This window comes from Syngnathus leptorhynchus, chromosome 18 (assembly GCF_054491065.1).
Source record: "Syngnathus leptorhynchus isolate UIUO chromosome 18, UIUO_Slep, whole genome shotgun sequence".
NCBI classification, from domain to species: Eukaryota; Metazoa; Chordata; class Actinopteri; order Syngnathiformes; family Syngnathidae; genus Syngnathus; species Syngnathus leptorhynchus.
Genome location: NC_141212.1, coordinates 6,535,011 through 6,553,119, shown reverse-complemented (window position 1 = coordinate 6,553,119; position 18,109 = coordinate 6,535,011). Strand labels below are relative to the sequence as shown.

At 41.3% G+C, this 18,109-nt stretch overlaps 1 protein-coding gene across 4 annotated transcripts in view; it reads right to left on the bottom strand.

The window, feature by feature from the left end:
• The window catches only part of syne2a (spectrin repeat containing, nuclear envelope 2a), a 32,877-nt gene that overhangs the window by 2,099 nt on the left and 12,669 nt on the right, over positions 1-18,109 (bottom strand). For 3 of the 4 annotated variants that reach the window (XM_085937565.1, XM_085937564.1, XM_085937567.1), the window contains exons 32-64: positions 17,743-17,925; positions 17,454-17,603; positions 17,173-17,349; positions 16,529-16,684; positions 16,285-16,434; positions 14,440-14,610; positions 14,225-14,358; positions 13,854-14,034; positions 13,151-13,333; positions 12,814-12,927; positions 12,553-12,707; positions 12,293-12,425; positions 12,111-12,205; positions 11,270-11,504; positions 10,998-11,195; positions 10,381-10,503; positions 9,673-9,828; positions 7,626-7,784; positions 6,920-7,086; positions 4,799-4,961; positions 4,408-4,598; positions 4,184-4,334; positions 3,912-4,094; positions 3,683-3,820; positions 3,323-3,514; positions 2,970-3,258; positions 1,950-2,074; positions 1,751-1,859; positions 1,472-1,674; positions 1,129-1,305; positions 886-1,014; positions 254-433; positions 80-147 (exon numbers count right to left, since the gene is read on the bottom strand). In XM_085937565.1, the coding sequence (XP_085793691.1) occupies positions 80-147; positions 254-433; positions 886-1,014; positions 1,129-1,305; positions 1,472-1,674; positions 1,751-1,859; positions 1,950-2,074; positions 2,970-3,258; positions 3,323-3,514; positions 3,683-3,820; positions 3,912-4,094; positions 4,184-4,334; positions 4,408-4,598; positions 4,799-4,961; positions 6,920-7,086; positions 7,626-7,784; positions 9,673-9,828; positions 10,381-10,503; positions 10,998-11,195; positions 11,270-11,504; positions 12,111-12,205; positions 12,293-12,425; positions 12,553-12,707; positions 12,814-12,927; positions 13,151-13,333; positions 13,854-14,034; positions 14,225-14,358; positions 14,440-14,610; positions 16,285-16,434; positions 16,529-16,684; positions 17,173-17,349; positions 17,454-17,603; positions 17,743-17,925 (5,318 nt within the window). The remainder of the gene's footprint in view (positions 1-79; positions 148-253; positions 434-885; positions 1,015-1,128; positions 1,306-1,471; positions 1,675-1,750; positions 1,860-1,949; positions 2,075-2,969; positions 3,259-3,322; positions 3,515-3,682; positions 3,821-3,911; positions 4,095-4,183; positions 4,335-4,407; positions 4,599-4,798; positions 4,962-6,919; positions 7,087-7,625; positions 7,785-9,672; positions 9,829-10,380; positions 10,504-10,997; positions 11,196-11,269; positions 11,505-12,110; positions 12,206-12,292; positions 12,426-12,552; positions 12,708-12,813; positions 12,928-13,150; positions 13,334-13,853; positions 14,035-14,224; positions 14,359-14,439; positions 14,611-16,284; positions 16,435-16,528; positions 16,685-17,172; positions 17,350-17,453; positions 17,604-17,742; positions 17,926-18,109) is intronic. The other variant, XM_085937566.1, reaches the window with a different exon arrangement.

Genomic DNA, 18,109 nt, shown 5'->3' with positions numbered 1-18,109 from the left:
AATTCTTTCCCCACATTCATTAACAACCATTTCAAGATCTCATCCGACAAGCACTCATTATCGGAGAAGACCTTCGTACCTCTTTGTTTGTTTGACATCTTCAGAAGAATCCATAGGAATATTTTGCCCTCTGTGATTCTCACACTCCTGCATTTAAATGAATACATATTTTCAGATTTCAGAATGAATAATCATATTCAAATAAAATCTTTTTCAAATCTCAGAAGGCTAAAAGGTGCTGAAATTAGCTTACCAGGCGGTGTTGTAGGATCCTCAAGTCTTCGGTCACATCATTTAGGAGCAACTTCAATTTGCTGCCTGTCACGTGGAGCTTCTCCTGTGCCTCTTCCCCATCTTCTGGTTGGAGTTGAGACCATAAGGTATGCAGCGAGGCCTGCTGGGTCTGCCTCTCCAGAAGCTCCTCCACCAAGGCCTGAAGAGCACAAGTGTTCAACATCTGAATAAAATTACAAACACATTTTGTTAGGCAGAATTTTTATTGCTATCTATTTCCATCCAACGCGTCATTCTGTTCAGGGTCACAGGAAGCTCAATCTACTTACAAAACAGTTCCTTTAAGGTCTCTTGGACTATACTGCCAATAATCCTGCCAACAACTAACTCCAAAATTTCATATGATGGTCCAAAGCATAATTCATATTGGCATATTTACTCTATGTTGATGGAATGCTACATGTCTTGACCTAATTTCACAAATTTATGTCCTTGACTTTATTTATTAGGGTTCAATTCAGTTCAACATCAGCTGAACAAACACAACATGAGCACATACACTGTGTTGTGAAAGCTAAAGCATAAAATCTTAAAGCACCCTATTTACTCGGTCAGTGTATAAATTTTCCATAGAGTGACCGATGTGCTTACAGTGAGGGAACGATGGTGCTGTTTAAGAATTTGGAACGGTGTCTCTGGATCCAGGATGTCCACTGCGTAGCGTCTGTTCTCGGCATGTGGCAGCCATAGCAGCAGAGAATGGAGGCTCTCATGAAACTCCTGTATGAGGGGTAGTTTTTAAATTTGTAAAGTAAAAGACACACTAAAAATGGAGTAGTTTGTCTTTTATTGATCGACTATGAAGAGAACTTAAGAATAATTTCTACTTCTCACCTGGCAGCGCATCAGAGTCCTTCTCAAATTGTTCTCCCACTGGTGAAGAAGTGAAGAAGCTCGACTCCAGGCTTGGTTTAAATCAACAAGCTTCTCCTGCTGCTCTGGGACTCGCAGAGCACGCAGATTGACGGACAGCATGATAGGTTTGTAGTGTGTAAACATTTTCTGCATCTCCTAAAATAAAAAGGAATTACAAAACCATGAAAGCATTGCTTTTAAAAATACTGATTGCAGAAACCACCAGTGCACTCCACAATGTGGCTGGACAAACTAATAATCCAGGTCTGCACTTTTCATGATGCCGTGCTTGGAATTATTTCATTTCGGACCTCACATTTACCTTCATCTCTTTAGCTCTGGTTGCCATGTCAACAATCCCGTTGCTTGGATGCGACTGTTGGAGGCGGTCTAGTTCCGGATGAACATTGTCTAACCAGGAAATTACATCATGGAGGTCAGATGTGACATTTGGCTGATTCTGGGGGTCGTTGTCTTGCTCGTTCCTGGACTGAGCCTGGAGAAGTTCCCAGCGTTCAATCACCCCTGGGAGAACAGACACATCAGTTGAGGGGAGGGGAAGTGGGGGGCTCTCGTTTTATCCTTTGCAGGCTTTGCTCACCCGACTGACTGTCTGAGATATCAAAGTTAGTCAACCCAATCTTTGGCTGCTTCTCATCATCTAGCATCAGAGAAACTCTCTGAATGTTGTCACCACACTGGAACATTTGCTGTGATGAAGATAAAACAATCTTCAAGCCTCCATACACAACAGTCATATTTGGCCCTCGTGAGAAAATATTTGTGAAACATGCATAGACCTGCTTTATAGGGGTGCTGGTGAGAGTAGTTGGAGCCTCAACGTTGCATGGACCAACGTCAGTTTCTTCATCCTCTGGCGATCGCCATATTGGAGACTCATAGGCGCCCAGTGACCTGCTTGATGCTGAAACACAATAATTTAGAGTGAACCCATAGAAAATAATACACTTAAAATCTAGCAGAGCTTTTATTCAAGCTTTTGTCTCATTCGATTGATTGGTTGTGTTAACAAATATTGCCTGTGAAGCTGCAGATGAAAACATTAAACTGAGTAAAACAGACAAATGACTTCAGAGACATTTATAAAACTAAAGTGGGCACATTAGCTTGTGGAAAAAGACAACAAAAGGGGATAGTAAATGGAGGCTAATGCTGTTCAATAATTATTATCATTACCTTTGTTAACAAAGAGGGAGGACTCAGAAATATAAAAGCTCACGAGTACTGGCAGCTAAGAGGGAGGTGGAGTGAAAATCAATTTAGAAGAAACATGTAGGGAACTTCATCAGGAATTATCAAGAACAAGTTTGTAGCTCGTGATAGGATATGAAAGCGTCACGTTGACCCAGTTTGTGCTACTTTTTTTAATCAAGAATGAGTCACAGAATAGAAAAATGACCGTGAAAATGTTACTTGGCTTTTGAAGCAGCCACAAGAAGCAAAGAGACAGCAGACGCAAATGAGCCAGAACATTTTTGTTGGGATAAAAAAAAAAAAAAGAAAAATATGATGGCTTTAATAAAGCAGCAACATCTTTAGGGAAGCAGCCTGCAACAGATGTGCACACTCTTCAATCCTAATCTAATTCATGTTGTAATCTTTGCGGCATCTGAGCAAATATCACTATGGGAACATTTTGGAATGCCTAGAAACAAATCAGAAGTGAATGATTGTATCTCACAGAGAGAAAAAAATCCAAAGATACGCAATAAAATATAAATATGCCAAGATTATGTCATATATTAAAGCATCTCCTGATATCGTGGAGGGCTAAAAGGTTTCAGCATTTCTTTTCCCACCTGACAACGCACTGAAGTAAATTCCCTCTTCATCGTGTCTTCCGTCATCTTCGTCATCATCATGGGAGGATGACCCTCCGACATCACCGGTATGGTCCCACTCTAACGGCAGGGAATCCACACTCGCAGGTGTCTCCCGCCCTGAGTGCTCCAGCGGAAAGGGCAGCAGGTGCGAGGGTGTGGCCGGGAGGCTTCCTTGGCTCCGCCCAAGCCAGGGCCGTCCAATCAGCTCCAAGCTTGACTCCAAGGAAAAAGTGTTGCCAGAGGTCTCTGGTTCTTCTGTGATGATCTGAGTCGAAAAATACATTTCTCTAATACAGGACAATTTTATAAATCATAAAAATCGACCTCACCGGAGGCTGGCTGAGACGTTGATGGAAGCGAACCAGTCGGCTGAAAACTTCCTGGCAGTAGGAGTGAAGCTCCTCCAGTTCTTCCTCTATCAACGCAGCATCCTGAGGTGAACTCTTCTGGATGAGACTTTCGCCAAATACTATCAGCCCATCAATCTGCTCTGTGTTGAAGATGATCTCCTTCTGGAAACTCTGCGTGAAGGAAGTTGCATGAAAATAAAACACTGGATAATTTAGCACACTGTAAAAAATGAACATGTAGAAAAAAATACAGAAACGTGATGCAAGATCACGTATTGTAATGGAACCCTACAGGATTGGTCATGTGACGTTCGCAAAATAAGTGGGCCATGTACTCACACTAAGCTGCTGTATCTTATGATGAACGTCGCTCTCAGAAAAGTGCTCGACGTTTGTGAGCTGCAGGTCCAGTTCTGTCAGCCACACCAACATGTTCTCTCGAGTGCCTTCAAATTCTTCTCTCTGACTGGTAAAATGCTGAAACAAGTAGAAAAGGAAGGATCAAAAAATATTCCAGATATTCCTTGCCAAACATTCATCCATCCCGTCCCTGTTCCTGAACTTGTACCTTGAGCCTGCGGAGGATGACAGCTACACGTCGGTGGAGAACGTCCCAGCGCCGGTTGCCTTCGTGCACCATAGCTTTGAGCTGGCTGGCACGGTCCGTACGGTTCTCCCGGGTAAGACGGCGATATTGGTTGTTGACAAGTTCTAATTGGGTCAGCCGCTCATGTACCTGCCTTTGGAAACCCTAAAAGACACATGAGAACGAATTTGGATTGAGGAGGTAGTTGAGTTTATATTTTTTTATTGGTGTGTGTCAAACAAGTCTCAACTTGCCTCAAACTTCTTCAGCTCTTCCTTGGCAACTGTGTAAAGAACATCTCCTGTGTTAGGGTTTGCAGCAGACTTCTCAGCCATTTTAAGCCAATCCTCAAACTGTGAATAATCCTCCAGAAACTTGCACCACAATCTCCATGTTTCCTCAATCCTACAAGGAGGCATGAGATAGAAGTTGTTGTGTTGGGTTATGCATCGACCAGGTGATCTCTTTGAGTTCCTACCTGAGTCGCCTGTCTAGAGCCATGGCACAAATGGTCCTCCAGCGCTGGTCGAGGCTTTGACTAGTTTCCTGCAGGGAGTCGCTTTCCACGTCGGCGGTGCCTGCGGCATCTTCGTCCCTCAGCAAAAGGTCGCACAGGCTCAGGACGGACGTTACGCCTTCCGTATGCTGCTCTATGTCCCGTTGTAGCTCCTGAGCAAACACACGGGCGGCAGACATTGCTTTAAGTCCACAAACATGCACGCATAAGAAAGACAGCTGCATGAGGCAACCACTCCCAAAATTAAACAATGGCGAGATCGCAATGAATTATGAAACAAAAGATATGTAAAGAATAAGATGCAAGTGTCAACAAAGCAGAAATAAATGGATCAATTAAAAGTGTGTCCTACCTGCTGCTCAGCCAACCTTCTCTGTATTTCCTGATGATGACACACACTATAGGTAATGGGTCTGGACAGTTCAGCCTCCACACGCGAAAGCCAGGAACGCAGATTACTCATGTTTTTATCCAGTTGCTGCACTCGCAACAGAGTCTCCTTCAACTTTGTCACTCTAAACACACACACACACACACACACACACACACATTAAACCTCAAGTTTCTCCATTTCTTTGACACGCCTCAAAAAAAAAAAAAAGTTGAAAGCGGCTTTTCATTTTGATTCTCAGGTGTCTTCCATTACCCACCCCATAGCAGTCTCCATGGTAACAGTCCCCCTGACTGGTGTCATAGTAACGCTCTGGACAATAGAAGCTCTCCCCCGGGACTGAAGTGTGCCCCATTCAGGAGTTTTGAGTAAATTCCCCCATTTGATCCTTTCTCTCCTGTTGAGGACCATTAAGTTGATGTGGAACTGGAAATGCTTTCAGCCCAATTAATGAAGACTAAAAACATCTCGGAATAGGGAGAAGGGTCCTAACACGTGCTGAGCTTCACGCATGAAACCTGAACCAAGCTGTCATAGCAAAATAGCTTTCCCTTGTAAAGTGCGTTAAAGTACTATTTTCACACAATGATTAATCAATATCGTTACTATAGTAACAAGTGATATCTTATTTACATATGGGAGAAAATGGGTTGAGTATAAGGAAACTGACGTGTTCACAGGGAAGCTGGGGATCGAATAACAACAAAAACAACATTTTGCTCTTGAAACATGATCTTGAATGGAATAGTGTGGCACAATGCACACACTGGCCTCTCCTTGACATTCAGGTTTAATGGTGATGAAATACTAAAGACAGTATAGTAGTGTAAATTCTCCTCTGCAGCACCATCACAGTCTACTAAATTGTTCCTTGCTCTCATTTGCCCCTCTATAACCTTAGACAGCTCAACAAAAGCCAGAAGCTTAATGCGGTGGCTGAACAAAGACACAAAACCCGGTCAGGGGTCCATCTGAGAAGAGGGTTGAGAACAAGATGGCTCTAGGGGGAAAGGTTGGTGGACAAAGTAGAACAAGTTTGCAGGAGGGACTGAGCATTGTGTTAAAGTATATGCGATTTAAAAAAAAAATGAATGTCAGTTTGAATTTTCTCTAACATCATCATATAATTATTTGTTTTACACAAAATTCTATTTGAGTGAGAACTCCTTTGATAAGGATTACTCCCCTGCTAATCCGGTCAATCCGACTTGTTTGCAATTTAAACGGCATTATACAAAGATTAAATCAATTACATTTTACTATCAATCTTATTGCTGGTCCTATTAGATGAGACATTGTTTATGACATGACACTGCCCCGACGATACGCTCTGTTTCTTGTAACAACAGGCAGCGCTCGGCTCTCGGTATTTAACGAGGTGCCAAACACTAACAAATAAAACTCTAGCATCTGAAAAAAATATTTGTCAAATTTATGGATAGCTGTCGCCTGTCTAGTAGCCATTGAGTTTCTAACTTATATGTTGGCGATAATGCTAAGGAATATTTTGAATAGTTTCTGTTCTTTGGTGAGCAGATTCTAAACAATACAGCATTGTTACCATTCATAATTTGGCAAGGGTGTGCCCTAGAATGCTCTTTTGGAATCATGCTATCAGGATCACTGATATAATTGATGCTGACAGGCCACTCCCCTTCGTCCACCCTCCCCTCAGAGAAACAGAAATGGAGGGGGTAGTCGGTGTGGACATAAGGACATATGGCCCTGTCTGAGATTCGAGCTAGAAGTTTTTGTCTTGTTGGTGTGGCTGGGCTGAGTGTGGAGAGCTATCAAGGGATTCAAGCAGCTGCTCTTGCAGACAATGTCTTGAGGGGGTCTCCTTTATGATTGGTGTGGGGGGGGTTAACCTGCTTTGTGAACATTACAAGTCATGTTTTCTTGACAGCTGCAGAGCAGAGCGAGCAACAGCAGGTGGATGGACTTACATTGAAGCCTTGTTGAAATGAGCATATAGCCTATAGCGTTAATTGCATTTTCACTCATTTTGACTATTTTCCTGCTGCTCAAGCCATTGGAGTCAATGGTGAATCTCAAACATGGACATCCAGGTTGTGCACTCACCTGGCCTCGATGTGGCTGAAGAGGTTGTGCCATCTTTGGTTAATCTCTTGCAGGGAGCCGCACACTTGAGTCTGCTTGGCCTCGTCGCTGGCTAACAGCAGCTGCTCTCCCAGGTGCTTCAAGTGGCTTTTATTCTCACTGAACAAATTGATTTCCTCCATACAATCCTACAGAAAAGTTAGAAAAAGATTGCCGTTTATGCATTTTGTCCTGAACAAAAGATAAGCAAGGGTTAATACATTTACTTTAATGAAAGAACAAATTTAAAAGCTCCTTCAAGGTTTGATTGAGTAAACAACTTTCAAACTGCTAATTTCCTTCTCCCATGCAACCCGAAATGACACACCTTCAATTTTCAACAAAATTAAACGGAATGAACATGGTGATGAGACACAAAGGTACAAAAGGCTCAGTGAGCCACTGAAAGGACAACTGTCGTGCGTGAACAAAGCCATTCCATTCCAGTCCGCCATCTGTTACAATCACCATCGAGCATGTTGCATATATACGGATCTTAATAAACGCTATGCCAGCAATGTGCATACTCTTATTTACAGTTTTGACCACACTGATCAGCTTTTGTTCTATAACCTAATTGAATTCCTTCATAAAAATGACAGAAAACTCTCAAACGGCCCCCGCTTGTGTTTTTCCACATACAAACTCAAAAGGGACGGAATGTACCGTATAAATGTCCGCAAATTACCTTTTTCAGTTTTTCCACCATTTCTTCAATGCTGAGATCTGCGCTGTAGCACACCTTGTTCTCAATCTGGGTGAGCCAATCGCAGAACTCTTTGTTTTTGTCATTAAATATTGTCCAGGCGTTGAGGCGGTCAGCAATTTCCTGTCGGCGTAAGGACACCTGAGAAGAGGGAAATGTGATGGTGAGATCATGCGTAGCTAAAATGCTGCATGATCAAATATTTCATTTCAAAAGATGTCAACTTGTAGCAGTTTGTCTATTAAGATATGCAATACTAACATAGCCTGAACAAATTTTCCTCAAGTCTGAAATTGAAACATAACTGTAACTCAACGCAAAATCTGTGTGAAAGATGAGATGATGTCACCAAACTGAAATGTCAAACCAAATACTGGAGGAGTTTAAATAACACTAATCGTATGACAGCAATCCAAACATACTTTGAAACCATGCCCCGCTGTGACTGTGATTAGATTAGGGATGACATCATTGACATCACAAGCAACTGGATGTTCAGTTTGTGTTTGGAGGCGATGCCATGACATCATCGCTGCATCATTGCTTTTGTGTCTATGATCTTTGATTGGTTTGCATACTATATATTTCTTTTGCGTCAGGTCTGCCTCTACATGTTTAAATCAAAAAATTTATTGAAACTCTGGACTGATGTTTTGGTCAATCAATTAATGAACAAAAAAAGAGAAACAAAAAGCAACACTTTTTAGATGACAGTTATAGCACAATTAGTGCAATTAATGTTGTCCTTTGTAGTTCCTGAAATACATTTGAGATATCCATCACCAATTTTCATAACAAAAGTGTTCCATTATTGTCTTTTGGTATAAAATATAAAACTGAGTATGTCTTTCCTGTTAATCATTTAATCTCTCATTAATCCCGAATGGGGAAACAATCTTCACTCGAGTCTGGCTGATTAACAAGGTCCATTTTCCTAATGACAGCTTAAGGTCACGAAAAACATCATATTGGCACAGCAGAGGCGGTGATGGTCATTTGTTAGGTCAAAAGTGGGTTATTTGAAGCGGGCTATATTTTACCGTTTGGTGGCATTTATTTGATTCAAATAAGCCTCGGTTCTGTTTTAACACACGATTTGTGGGTCTCCTGGACCCTTGAGTATTAAGGAGGCATTCAGAGTTGTTGTTTATGCTTCCCAATGAAAACAATGGACGCTGCCCCCTGAATCACTTTAGCCCTACTAGGCCATCTGGTTAACGGAGCCATTCCAGTGGCTTCCCCCAACATGCAACCTGTTAACTAGATGGCAGAGTATGGCTTAGAATCAAGTCTCATTACTGTTGCCAAGGTGACGGGATACATTTTTAAGTAGTGACTCAGTTGATACCTGTGTAAATCATCGCGCAATGATCTTAGTTCACTGACGGGATGACATAACGATTGGTTTTTCAAGAACAAGTGCATGTTTGTGTTGGAGCCAAAAGATTTAAATGTAGGAATTTGACCCTGTGTCCAGACTGCAGTAGAGCAAGTTTCACGGCATGTGCAGGATCAGCTACGCTCCATGTGATTAGTCAGCAAGCAGGTTGAGCTTGTTAAATGCTGAAAATTTGGATCGGACAACAAAAAAATAGTCAGCCTTTTTCCTGGCGACTGCTGTGGTGGGGATAAAAAACAAGCATAAAAATTTTTATGCTGACCAGGGAATGGATAAAATTGCCAGGGAACTTTTTAAAACATTTAAATGAGCTACAAAAAGTTGGAACTTTAATTGTAAAAGCTACCAAGGGGAAGAAATAAAAAGATAGGGCAGGTTTTCATTTTGATGTCAAAATCTGTCAGTCAACATTTTTATTTCATCTGACTGTACAGAAAAATAATCTAAAGTTTTAAACTGAAAACTATGAGCGAACTCAAAGAACAAACTTGCTTTCCCTGTCACACAGTCGTATCACACAAATATGTGCGGGAGGCATTATGCTGCCGCTGACCGCCAAGACAACTTTCCCCTCCTCCTCTCACTCCACCTGCACCAACACTGTCCTGTCATCTTTCGCTCTTTCCTCACCTTGGCGCAGAGTTCCTCCCACTGGATGTGAAGTTGTTCCAGTTGCTGTTCCAGCAGAGCAGAATCCGCCGCCGCCACGTACTGGGACAGGTCAGTCTTCATGGAGGTCAGGTCTTTCAATCCACCGGCTAGATGGCGTAAAGAGACGTCTGTCTTCTGCATGGCACAAATGCGACAGATAAAAAAAAAAAAAAGGTCACGCAGCCATAAACAAGCTGTACGTACACACTTTCTGGCTTCTGTTCGGCTGTGACCGTCTGGATTAAAAGGGCTGTGGATGGAACACGGGGGAGGGTAAAGGGGGTCGAGGGCTAAAAGGGGGAGGGGAGCAAAGCCATGAGGGCATTTAACAAGGGGAAGGGGGGTAAACTCAAAAGTACTCTGGTGGAAGGGGCAGTTTAATTCGGAGGTAGAGCACAGGAGGAAAGAAATTGCAACTGTATACCACCACTCTGGATGTACTTTTATTTATAATCATAACTGAATACCTTCAGTTAAAAAATCTTTACATATGATATGTGATAATAATTTATTTTAATTTAATTATTGACATTCAATAACTGTAGAGAGAGCCCCTGAGCAAAAAAACAACAAAAACAAACAAATGTTTTTTACTGCAGCAACTCAGATTATCAAACCAACTATTTGCATTCCACTAGGATGAGTGTAAATATGCAATCAATACTTCAACAAATGCAAGCTGGTCACCTGTACGAGCTCCTCTTCCTCAGACTCGTCCATCTTGACAGGCAGCGGCCTCTTCAACTGAGTCCTCATCTCATTCGCTTCACACATTCTGTTGTTGATGTCGTCCTGACACCGTGACCAATTCTACGACAGAGATGCACGACTAGAATCAAACCAACGTCTGGGGGGAGTCCAAATCAATTGTTTGTTCCGTTTGTCATATTGATATTTTGCATTTTTCAGTCGTGACTGTGATGGAATGAAAGCAACCCAGCTGTCTCGTGATGTGGATCACAGATAGATTTGCGCTGTACTTTGATCCCTCTTGGCAGGAGCTTTGTGCTCGGACTCACGCCATGCCTGCATGTCTGTGTGTGCGTCTGCATTTGTGTGTGTTTATGATGGGATCAGGGGCCTGGATATGGGTCATGCAAAGCTGACCCCACCCCACATTAACACTGTAACCCTCATTACTGTATGTGCATTCTATTAGTCCAGAGCTTGGATCTATCATAAAACTTCTGTCTGTGCTCTTCCAACTTCACGACATTACTCACGGGTCTTTTAAACAATCACTGTCACATCATTAACTGTATGGAAATGACACTATTGAAGGATTGAGTTACTTGTGGAATTACCTCAAGCGTGGCGCTGACTAGGATCCTCCTTTTTTGGACTAACGAGTTAGTGTGTTTCCAGGTCCCTTCTATGGCTTGAATATCCGACTCCAGTCGACTTTGACTGTCTGAATCTGACGTTACCTCACACAAACGTCTACCAGCTTCCAATGTCGCTGTGAATATGGATGAGTGGTGCTCCAGAACTTCGTTTATACACTTGAGAAAGAAATGTTGAATGTCAACTTTAGGAGTTAGGGTTAAAGTTAATTAACACTTCCGAACAAACTAACCTGGCTGTGATCTGGAAGATGTTGTGATGTGGCGGGTAATATAGCGATGGAAGTGTGAGTAGAGGCCAGCAGGGTGTCAACAACTCTCAGTGTCTTCCTCACAAGCTTTGTGCCACGTTTAAAGATTGTCCACTGAGAGATTTGTTCTCTCATTGTGGCCCGGTGCTGGCCAGCCAGCATCAGAAACCTAAACCACCTCTCTCGCAGATGAACCGCTTGCTTCAAGAGCTCAGATCTGCAGTACAAGTAAAAGTTGCATTTGGTACGGAACCCCCAAAACAAAAACAAGAAAAACATTGCAATGGTTTACATATACCAAATATTAAGTCATATTATTAAGTTGTGATGTAAAAACAGATATCAGGGTTTTATAATCAAAAGTTCAAAGTTAGGACTTAAACATAAAAACACGAATAAAACAGCAAGAAAAACACACACAACAGTCATATTTCCTTCAACCAATCGCCAAATCAGCATAAAACCGGTCACATTTTACAACCGTTAACAGCCTTTGGCACTCCCAACAAGCAGAGGAAAAGAAAAGAAAAAAAACTTTCCTTTAGACCTCACTGATAATCTTTGGGCTGCTCAAATATCAAGAGACCACAAGCAGGATTTATAGAAGGATCAAGGAAAGGGACATTGAGCTCTTCCAAGACCGGAAACATCTGCAAGTTACTACAATTTGGTCGTATCCAGTGTCTTATACCCAACAAGCAAAAACTCAAATGCAGCTGGAAACGGCAAATCACTTCATTTTATTGATAAAGGTGTCTGACCCCACAAAGTTAAACATCATTACAATATATATATATATATATTTTTTTTTGTTCTGACCTACCTTTCCTTTGATTTTTCCTTTTCCAGGGACTTGATTGCATTACAGAGCAGACTCTGGAGAAGCTCGTGTCCAGTAATTATTTTAATCTGACGCCTCTTTATGGGTGAGACAAAAAATGACAAATGACAACAACTGGAAAATGTCTTCTTGACAATCTGGGCACCCTTTGCGCAACCTTGTACCTGATTGACAGCAAGTATCTCTTGGTGATTGAAGCCACTTGGAAGTTCTGACTCCAGCTCCTCCAGGATGAATGTTACCTCCTGATACTTTTGATGAAAGTCTTGAGAGTGCTGATGCTCACGTTGCAGAGTTCTGATAAAACGTCATTCACACAAATAAAAAAGGGAAGATACTTTTGTCCCAAAAGCTATTTTAGAGCATTGAATTCCATCCTCCTATTCTCCCTCATTTCATTGTCACGTTGATTAAACTTTCTCACCTGTACAAAAAACACATGTGATTCACACCATGGCTCCATTTTTTGCTGAGCATTTGCAGTCTGTCTTTCTCTTGCTTGTTCAAAGTCACATAGCCACTCATTTCGCTAATATCAACCAGCGATGGCAGCAGTTCGATAAGTTTCAACAGCTCCTGCTGCTCAGCCAAGAAATAAAACAACATTTTAATAGCTGATGAAAAACATCTTGTGGATTAAAACTTGAAAAAGCAACTGTCCGCGCTAGCAAGTAATCAAACCAACCTTCACAATGTCTTTGTCATTCATGTTAGATTTCTCTCCATGCAGAAGGTTTTGTGTCTGCTGCTCAAGGGCTTCTAGCTGTGTGTGAAATAGTTTGTAGTTGTCTAAACCTTCCTGTAGGAAGAAACAGGATAGAGTTAGTGCATCTGCCTCACAGTCAAGATCTTATACGTTCAAATTTCAGCTTTTCAGGAAATATGCATATGAGCTTAATTGAAAAAAACTTCCTATCATCCAATTTGGGTTTGAATGGATCACGGCAATTTTTCAAATACCTATTTTCTACTTCCATTTAGCTAACTTACTACAATTGACCCTATAGCTCTTCTGACAATACCTGAAGACATTTCTTGGTGTCGGACATCGCCCGATTCAGCAGTTGGACCTCAAGTGACAGCCCAGTGCTCTCTGATTGGACCACATTCTGGACCAGTGGTTTGAGACATCCAATGAGAGGCTTCGATAAGGCCAACACCTCTGCCACACTGTTTTGCAGGTCCTCAGCATAATTCTGCAATTTCTTTGCAATGATGATCCAAAGTCAACACAATCAACAGTAATGATAGAGGAGTTAAATAATTTGATGACACTATTGACAAGGGGCACATTTGGAAAATAAATGTTCATATCTGTTTTAATTCCATTCTTTGAAATATTGTGATGTGGAAAATGTGAAAGTTTGGAGCGCATGTCACTCAAGCTTGTTTTTCAAAACAACCTCTAATGCAGCACGTGGACAGTACGAAATGAGGTTGAATCGATGGAGCGCAGGAAAATGAGGCAAAAACAGCCATGAGTTCATGCTCTGAATCAGCGTAAGTGCATGATGAGTCAAGCATGTTTTTCAATCATTCTTTGGAAATGGATGAAAAATAGAAAGAAAAAAAAAAAAGGTTCTAATAATTAAAATAAATTGATTGCCCTCAGTAACCGTCCACCTGTTAGTCAATAGAAATAATCAAACTTGTTTGTTCAATCAAAATACCCCACTCAAAATTCTCTAATTAATTTGACGATGAATATGAACTGCGTAAACTGACCTCCGCTGAGTGGACGGCGACCTGTGGTTCCTGTCGAGGTGAAAAGGAGGAGAACTGACTTTGAAGGTGTTCCAGCTGAAGGGAGCCATTATTAAAGGCATGATTATACTTTTGCCAGAGGGGAAGAGTCTTGTCAGTCTTCTGGAGTTCCTCATTCAAGTTTTCCAACATGTCCTCCCACCTGGAACAAAACAAAGTCAGTTTGAATTTATAACTTCAAGTCAACTCCTTCATCCTGCGGATGTGGAGAAAAAAAAAAACGTCGATACCTTTCAGTTAGAAAAAAAAGGGTCACCAAAACAAGTTTCAAATGAAAGAATAGCCAGGCATTTGTTTTTGTTATTAAGAACCGGTGAGTCCATATTACTGACCGCTTTTGTTCTTGTTTTATTCGATCATTCATTAACTGGGCTGCTCCACCATCAAGAGTCTTCAAAAGAATCTGAAGGGATTTGTTGATGTCTACCCAGAGCATCTGCCCTTGACTGCACATCTTCTGGAGTTGCTGTGCCACATGCATCCCAAAACATTTAAAATTTTATTCATGAAAAGGAAATTGACATGAATCTGTGAGTCATGACATCACCTGCAGAAGCTCCAGATAAGCTTCTGTCTGCTTCAGTGACAACAAAAGTGCTCCATAAAGCTGTATGGTAGAGTGAACCCTGCTGGTTTGCAGAGAAACCTCCCGGAGATTCCTCTCCAGACACACCCATTCCTTGACAGTTTGCTGTAAAGTTGGTTCCAAAGCTCGGATCTGAGAATCAGCACAAAGCCAAACTGAATAGATATATTTGATGATATTTAATATTTGGTAATATTTGACCAAACGCTCTCCTTTCAAAAGCACATTAAGAATATAACCAGAATAGCATTTTTTCACCTTCGTAATATTGCTAAGATTCGCCCAATCCTCTCGACCGGTGATGCCGAAATTATTATACATGCATTTATCACGTCGCGCCTGGACTACTGTAATGCATTATTCTCTGGTCTTCCCAAGTCCAGCATCAAAAGTCTACAGTTAGTACAAAATGCTGCTACAAGGCTGCTCTCACGGACAAGAAAATTTGATCACATTACCCCAATATTAGCCAATTTACACTGGCTCCCGGTCCATTTAAGATGTGACTTCAAGGTTCTTCTATTAACCTATAAATCATTGCATGGCTTAGCGCCTTCATATCTCGTCGACTTAGTTGTTCCTTATGTTCCGTCTCGTAACCTTCGTTCGCAAAACGCTAGTCTTTTAGTGACACCGAGGGCCAAGAAAATGTCTGCAGGGGCTAGAGCATTTTCTATTCGGGCTCCAGAGCTCTGGAATGCCCTGCCAATGGATATTAGAACTGCTACCTCAGTAGAAATATTTAAGACACGTTTAAAGACGTATTTTTATGATGTGGCCTTTAATTAACCTGTAGTAGCCGATTCGGCTGGAGTTTGTTTTTGCTCCCTCTCCCCGACCCCACTCCCCCCACCCCTCCCCGGCTGGGGAGGTGGTTAGGTGACACCCAAGCTGACGACGGCTATCTAGATTCTCGTGGACCAATTCAGCATGAGGGATCTGCAGCGGAATACCCTCCTAGAGGACACTGCCAGGACAATCGAAGGCACCTCCGACAGCTCTTCGCTTTGGCCTGGACATTCACTTTTTGATTTCCATATGATGTATTTTATGTGCCCTCTTTGCATCCATTGCAGCCTGGTGATCCTGAAAGGGGGATCCTTCCATCTGTGGTCCCTTCTCAAGGTTTCTCATTTTTCCCCTGGTAGGGGTTTTTGAGTTTTTCCTTGCCCTTTTGGGAGCCCAAGATCAGGGGATGCTTTGAGAATAATTGTCAATTGATTGTCTATGTGAAGCCCTTTGAGACTGCTTGTGATTTAGGGCTATACAAATAAACTTGACTTGACTTGACTTGATTTCTGTTATTTCTAATTCTATTTTGTCAACTGTGGTTTTGGTTTTTGAGTGCACAAAGAGGTCACTAAATAATGATTCAGTGGGATTCATAGCACAACAACATAATTATGAATTAGGTCGCAGTCATTTGGGGGTTTTTTTTCTCCCTGTGTTTGGAAATGTTTCGGTCTTACTCATTTTTCTGACTTGATCACAGTATGTGTTAATTTATTATTATACATATAAAATTGATTGTTTTGAATTCAGCCATCCATCCCTTTTGCCTCACTGAGGTCACAGGTGAGCTGCCTATTGCTGCTGATTTGATTATTATTATTATTATTATTATTATTATTATTATTATTATTTTATTATTATTATTAATTTAGGCCAATGACAGACTAATTAATTTTCTACAATCTTGCAAATAATGCAAAGTTAATATACTATTGTGCCAGGATATCTTTTGTTCCAAAATACTGTACATTTCAACCTTGAACCTCATCATTAACATTTATGTTCTATTCCTACCTGCAGACTAAGATCCTCACAAGCGAGACTGACAGCCTCAGCCTGGTCACAAAAAACGACATCACACGGATGCTCCTTTTCAACAAGCACACGTGTGGAGTTCGCCGCCTGCAGAGCTGCAGCCACCTCCTTTATTCTTCCAACAACAGTCTGGAAGAAAAAAATAAATCGAGAATATCCGATCAGAGTAAAACGTGAAAAAGCGAGGCACAAATAAGTTGGGACTTGCATCTTGTTTGCATACCTCCCATTCATGAAGAACCTTTTGAATTTGTGTTTGACAAGTCGGACATTTCCACTGATTGAGATGCTTTTTCTGCTGTTCAAGTGACTGATGGAGATGCTGCAGCAGCTTTTCTCTGGCAGCACAGGAGTGCTGGAGCTCTTGAGCTTCATGTATCTGCACAAAAAAATCCAATGTGCAAAGAATAAATCGTTTAATACAGCAAACAATATAAAAAATTATTCGCTTCACTCAGGACATGAGATGAAGTGAGCGTTGTGTTAGGACAACTAATGGCTACTTGATCATGACAATCTTAAAAAGAGCAATTCAAGTTCCCCGTAAAGTATCATATAGACAGCTCCTTATCTATGCACAATAAATAAACAAACAAACAAACAAACAAATATAAATCAATAAATAAATGGATAGATAGATAGATAGATAGATAGATAGATAGATAGATAGATAGATAGATAGATAGATAGATAGATAGATAGATAGATAGATAGATAGATAGATAGATAGATAGATAGATAGATAGATAGATAGATAGATAGATAGATAGATAGATAGATAGATAGATAGATAGATAGATAGATAGATAGATAGATAGATAGATAGATAGATAGATAAGCCAAATAAGCATCCAGAAAGAAAGTGACCTGCTTCGCCAGCGCCCCTTGTAGGTGAAGCCACGGCTGTCTGAGGGCACCAAGCTTCTCCTCGTACATTGTTTGCTCAAGAAGATGAGCCTGGACGTCCACTCCCATCACCTGACGACGAGTTTGGGAGAGGAATTCCAGAAGTTGCTGCCCATTTACCAGAGTGATCTTTAATGCCTGAAACAAAATTATACCTGTAAATCTGTATGGAATTTGCATACAAGAGAAATTTCAAGGCAGTCAGTTAGAATAAGGATGGAGGCTTGAGGTGGTATGAGTACCTTGTAACGCTGCAGGATTCTACTGATCTGAGCAGCGTCTGTGGCCTTGTGGACTTGTTCTTGCTCCTGCTCCACTTGGACCTCCACCTTCTTGAGCCAATCCTCCAAATCAGTCAGCAGCTTCATCGGTGGCCACATCAGGAGCAGCTTCTGATTACACAATCAACATAAACTTAAGTATTGAATACAATTATGACATAAGTGATTTTCACTCCCTGACCTGAACAATATCATCCAAAACCTCTTTTTTTTTTTTTTTTTTTCCTAAATTGCCATTTTAACATTTTACCTGTTGTAACTGCTCTTGTGCATTTGTCAGGTTGAATGAGATCTTGCACCAGGTTTCCTCCATCTTTGTGAGACACCCTCTCAAGCCAGGACATTCCATTTCCCTCAGACGAAGCAGTCGTGCAGCTTCCCTGGAGGCAGCTTCCTTTTGAGCCGACATGACCTCCATCTCTACTGGGAAATCCTGCAGGATGATATTTGTTGTTTGTTATATTTGCTCGCTCATTAGAATAAATTTAAATATATGTTTAGGAAACCATATCGCTAATGGGAATGGGGCAGTACATACTGTTTTCTTTCCATGTCATTAAAATAATTTATTTTTATTAAGATGGACAAAATGCATATGAATTCATGTATTTAATAGC